This window comes from Otolemur garnettii, unplaced genomic scaffold, assembly GCF_000181295.1.
Source record: "Otolemur garnettii isolate 467f Iridium unplaced genomic scaffold, OtoGar3 scaffold00121, whole genome shotgun sequence".
NCBI lineage: Eukaryota > Metazoa > Chordata > Mammalia > Primates > Galagidae > Otolemur > Otolemur garnettii.
In genome coordinates, this window is record NW_003852516.1 from 5926858 (window position 1) to 5932925 (window position 6068).

Here is a 6068-nt window from a genome sequence, read left to right on the forward strand (position 1 = left end):
TTTTTTTTTTTTTTAGAGACAGAGTCTCACTTTGTCGCCCTCAGTAGAGTGCTGTGGTGTCACAGCTCACAGCAACCTCCAGCTCCTGGGCTTAGGCGATTCTCTTGCCTCAGCCTCCCAGGTAGCTGAGACTACAGGCACCACCACAATGCCTGGCTGTCTTTTGTTGCAGTTTGGCTGGGGCTGGGTTCAAACCGGCCACCCTCAGTGTATAGGGCCAGCGCCCTACTCGCTGAGCCACAGGCACCACCCTGTTCAGTATATAAGTGGAACAAATGCAGTGATCCATTCATATATTTTAAGTTTCCCTATACGGAAATATGAAAGGGTCCAAGGGAGCACAGGAGAGTGGAAAGGGGAGAGCAGTCAAGGGAGATTTGGGGACTTTTTTAGTTTTCACTTTTTGTATTTTTGTGCTGTTTGAATTTTTTTCATAAGCATTTATTCCATTTTCGATTTTTCTTAAAATAGACTTTCAGGAGAAACTTAAGTAGCAGTTTTATCATAAGCTCTAAGTACAAGCAGCTCTCCACTGTGATATGTGTTTTATGTGCGGTAGTTTGAAAGGCTATTTCCTTTTAATGTTTTATTTGGAAATAATTTCAGGCTCTCAAGAAGTTGCAAAAATAGTACATGGCAATTCCCTGTAACCTTCGTATAGTTGTATCATCTTAATGGAACTGAAGTTAATCAAAACCAGGAAATGACATTGGCACAACACAGTTAACTAGACAACAGGCTAAAAGCCATATGTTTTTATTGTGATAAATTCTATATTCTGACGGAAGGTCTTCAGTACTACTTTAGTTAGTGTTCTATAATTTTTGATGTCAGTATTTTAGGAGTTCTTGATGATGTAGGGAAACATTTCAGATTCATTCCACATTATGCCAAGATAGGGTATCATCCAGGAGAAGTCAACGGCTAATAATGCACTAATATTCCCATTTTCCACATGCCTCTTTATAACAGAAAATGAAAAGTATTTTGAATTTTGGGTATTGATTCCAACTATTATAATTTATTTATTTTTTGGAGACAGAGTCTCACTTTGTTGCCCTCAGTAGAGTGCTGTGGTGTCACAGCTCACAGCAACCTCCAGCTCTTGGGCATAGGCGATTCTCTTGCCTCAGCTTCCCGAATAGCTGGGACTACAGGCTTCCGCAACAACGCCTGGCTATTTTTTTTTTTTGCAGTTTTGGCCAGGGCTGAATTTGAACCCGCCACCCTCAATATATGGGGCCCACCACCCTCAATATATGGGGCCACCCTACTCACTAAGCCACAGGCACTGCCCAATCAACTATTACAATTTATAAGGTATTTTCTTTCAAGAGAAAAAAAAATTTAATCTGTCATTACTGATTTTGGGGATACTGTGACTCAGAATCTTACTTTTTCAGGGTGCAGGGGATAGCTTATTTTTAAACTGTATAATGTTTTATATCTTGAAATAGTCCCTTGGTCCTTAAAAAATTGAACATATTTTGTGTGTTGGAAAATGATATAGATAGCAAAAATTACATTCATTATTTTTCTTTTTCTAGCCAATACTGGCCCCTCTTCGTTCTCTTTTTCTACATCCTCTCACCTATTCCATACTGCATAGCAAGAAGATTAGTGGATGATACAGATGCTATGAGTAACGCTTGTAAGGAACTTGCCATATTTCTTACAACAGGCATTGTCGTCTCAGCTTTTGGACTCCCTATTGTATTTGCCAGAGCACATCTGGTAAGTGAATATATTCTTCTATTAATTTTATATTAGACTGTGCGAAATTTTTCTTGAGGCAAGTTTTCATTAATGACATGGAAAAGAGATGAGAGACATAGGAGCCTAAGAGATAGAGATTCAAATCTTACTTTATTGTTTGTTCTTGTTAGCTAATTAAAAATGAGAGTGGAGAGCATGGCTTGGCTCTGTAGCAACTGTTGGCTCTCCAGTGCTTATCTGTAAAAGTTGGGCATGTCAGCTTCCCCAGTGCTAACTAATCATGGGCCTGCCCGCTTCAGCTTAAAACATGAAAGACCTGAAAGGCTTGTGTGTGCTCTGCAGGTAGTAATGTATTATACAAAACAGGAGCAGGGGCGGGACTGCATCTACGCACATCTTCCCAAACTCCCAGATCCAGATTCAAGCCTTCATCTCTGGGGAGATAGAGAAGGCAGTGAGAAGCCAGCTCCCCTACCCATTTAAGAAAATACAGATAAGTGTTTCTATCTCGACACTTGATAATTTAATCTGCCCTCCAGTTGACTTTTATTTTTTTTATTTTTTTAAGAGACCGAGTCTCAGTCTCTTAAAAAGCTGTGACACCATGGCACTCTACTGAGGGCAACAAAGTGAGACTCTGTCTCTAAAACATAAAAAAAAGAGAGAGAGACCCAAGTCGCCCTCAGTAGAGTGTCGTGGTATAATAGTTCACAGCAACCTCCAGCTTCTGGGCTTAGGTGATTCTCTTGCCTCAGCTCCTGAGTAGCTGGGACAACAAGGCTTCTGCCACAACACCCAGCTATTTTTTTGTTGCAGTTTGGCCAGGGCCGGGTTCGAACCCACCACCCTAGGTATATGGGGCCAGTGCCCTCTCATCTGAGTCATAGGCGCTGCCCTCCAGTTGACTTTTAGATTCCCTAAGGAAGAGTTAGCAAATTTCTTTATAAACAGAAAACTGTAGAATACTATGTTCCTTTATCATAGCCCAGAAGTCAAGCTTGTTTTTGAATAATTATCATCTGATGATTTTCTTTCTGAAGGAACCAAAGGTAAATAAAAACAGCAGTATAAAAGTTCCATTAAGTGTTCAGAACTGTGCAAGGTACTATTACAAACCACATTTGTTTTAGATCATGATTGGCACACAATTGGAACCTTGCTTTGCTTGTCATTTTCTTCTTGTTTTTCATATGTCTGTTTGTATCTTATTTCCATAGATTGAGTGGGGAGCTTGTGCGCTTGTTCTCACAGGAAACACAGTCATCTTTGCAACTATACTAGGCTTTTTCTTGGTCTTTGGAAGCAATGATGACTTCAGCTGGCAGCAGTGGTGAAAAGGAATTACTGAACTATTGTCAAATGGACTTCCTGTCATTTGTTGGCCATTCACACACACGGAAGACGGGCAGCAATGCTGGCTGGATGGTGTAGCAAGCTTCTTGGGGGTATTCTAGGTGCTCCCATCTTACCTGCATTGTAAGCATACTATTTTCACAGAGACTTGTTAAAGGATTAAAAGGATTTTCTCTTTTGGAAAAGCTTGACTGATTTCACACTTATCTATAGTATGCTTTTTGTGGTGTCCTGCTGAATTTAAATATTTATGTGTTTTTCCTGTTCAGTTTTTTTTTTATATCAATATGCCTTGTTAAACATTTTTTAAATGTAATAACTGTTTGCATTGGCTAGGAATTCAGAATTCTGCAAGCTGTATTACTGGGCTAAAGTACATCTTTTCTCTTAAAATTATTTAGCCACCATTATTACAGAAAGTTTTAAAAATAAGTTTTCAATCAGTCAGGATGACATCACTCCCAATGTTATGCAAACATGCAGACCGCTGGCGTACCTTATACTCAGTGCAGATATAGCTTGTTTATACCTCAGAGGGGCCAAGGATTAATGCTCACGCCCTCCAGAAGGGCTGATGATTTTACTAGTAGACAAGTGCTTTGTGAATTGAAAATTATTTTATGGAATTGCTACAAAGGAGTGCTTTTCTTCTTAACTGTTAGAAGAATTTATGTTCAACTTCAAGGTAAAGGTATAACAGATTTATGAGATATGGTTTTTGTTTATTATAGTTAAAAGTAGAGTGAGTTGCCATAGGGGAAGAAACAATGTGGAAATTCCATTTTTGAAACTTGTTTCTATTTATAAATGAAATTTTTGATCTTCTATCAGCCTTTCTTGTTTTACCGTGAGTAAAATGAATATACCTGGAACTACTGCTAAGGAGGGACAGTTGTATGTTTGCATCATATATACAGAAAACCTCCCTCTGCTTCCTCTGTTTAACTTATTTTGTATATTGTATATATTAAGTAACTTTTCAAATATAGTTTAAATAACAGGTTAGAAGTGTTTAACTTAACCTCGAAAATAATTGCTATGCCATACATTCAGAGTGCCCCCTCCCCTGCAAGGCCTTGACCTGATTAACAAGTGACTTGTTATCTTGCATATAATTAATGCATTAACAATTTAAGATTTAGACCACGGTAATGTTAGTTCTTATTCTCTAAGGTTATATCATATGTAATTTAAAAGTATTTAAGGCAAGTTTCCTGTATACCTCTCAGCTGTTTTGATTTTGATTCCATCATGATAGATCTATTTCCTTATAAAAAGCAACTGTGTGAATTTATGCAAAGTAGGCAAAGCCAGCTGCGTAGCAGCTTCAGCCACAAACCTGACGCCCAAATTCCCAGGAACCAGGCATGCTCAAATTACAGTGGCCATTCACATCTCACAATTATCAGGACTTTTTTTCAGGAGCTGGTTATGAAAATGTTCCAGTTGGTCAGATAGTATTTTATTAGGGAAATGTTTGTATGTTTATTCAGTATTCTTATATAAAAATTGTTTTGCCCTCCGCCATGCTGAGGAATCCTGACAGTTATCTTTTGTTGTTCTATAAGGTTTATTTCTCAAGAAAGTGGGATCAAATTTGGGGGTTGTTCAGCTTTTTACTGAAGATGCCTAAAGCCACAAGTTTTACCACCTATCCCGAACCGTTACTTTTAGCTATGAGATGAGGAGAAGCAGGATGAAATAAGGCATGTGGTGGAACCCTTCACATAGGAGGCTGAAGATGATGTCATTGTTAGGATGCACAGGTGCACATGAATTAGGAACCCGTATGTGTTAGGATGCACAGGTGCACATGAATTAGGGTCCCACATGTATTAGAATGCACAGGTGCACATGAATTGAACAGCTGGTGGCACAGCTGGGGACTCTTTGTGCTTGTAATCTATGGACATTTTTCAGGAAGTACATTTTCTGGTCCATTTTCCTTTTTCGTTCTTCCAGATGGCAGTGTACTGCTGCTGTTTTGTCCTCTTGGCCATAGACTCTTTTTCTAACAGCTACGTATTCTTTCTGTATTCTGATTGCATTGGCAGCATTGTGTCTTTGACCTTGTACACTAGCTTGACATAAGTGCTGTCTCTGATTTTTAGGCTAGTGACTTGAGGTATGAATTTTCCATAGAATATGCACTGACAACAACATTGCCATTCTTCTATGGAAAGAAAACTTTTGATGATGAAACAATAAAGATTTTAAATATCTATTTTAGTTTGTCGGTGTTTTTGAAATGAAAATAAACTGCTACTGCACACTTCAGTTTCTGAAGTGCATTAATCATTTAATAATGGGATATAAAGCAGGTGTGGCTAATGTAATATGAGACTGGCAGAGGTTTCACTTCGAAATTGAAACCAAACAACAGACACTACCAAGAAGCCCTATGATTTGAGCTCTAGTAAAAGGACTGAGAGAAGTAGCAATCTGGAGAAGTAGAATTTTTACCTAACTTTTTATGAAAAAAATTGTAGATTTTACTGATTATAAAAAGAATACTACTGGCTTGGTGCCTGTAGCTCAGTGGCAGGTTCAAACCTGGCCTGGGCCTGCTAAACAACAATGACAACTCCAATAACAAAAAAATAGCCGGGTGTTGTGGCGGACACCTGTAGTCCCAGCTCCTTGGGAGGCTGAGGCAAGAGAATCACTTAAGCCCAAGAGTTTGAGTTTGCCGTGAGCTGTTATGCCTTCGCACTCTACCAAGGGTGACATAGTGAGACTCTGTCTCAAAAAAAGTCAGTGCATTAAACTTAACAAGCAGTGATGCAACATTACTGTCAAGTGGGATATATAGTATGTTGTAGATCTCAGGACGCTTTATGATGCTTGCAAATTGGTGGGAACTTCCAATTCGTGTTTCTTCCATATGACCCTGTATTGTCCTTTCAATGAAGATGAGGAGCTCTTAGTTTATTGCAGGTCTCCCCATTTTATGGCATTTTCAAGAAGAAAACGTATTCGGTAAGAAATATTTTAGATAA

General features: G+C 38.8%; 1 protein-coding gene across 1 annotated transcript in view; it reads left to right on the forward strand.

Moving 5' to 3' along the window:
• Nucleotides 1-5293, forward strand: part of LEPROTL1 (leptin receptor overlapping transcript like 1) — a 23024-nt gene extending 17731 nt beyond the window's left edge. The window contains exons 3-4 of the mRNA XM_012810019.2: nt 1548-1734; nt 2934-5293. Of these exons, the coding sequence (XP_012665473.1) occupies nt 1548-1734; nt 2934-3050 (304 nt within the window). The 3' untranslated portion in view covers nt 3051-5293. The remainder of the gene's footprint in view (nt 1-1547; nt 1735-2933) is intronic.
• The last annotated feature ends 775 nt before the right edge of the window (nt 5294-6068 follow it).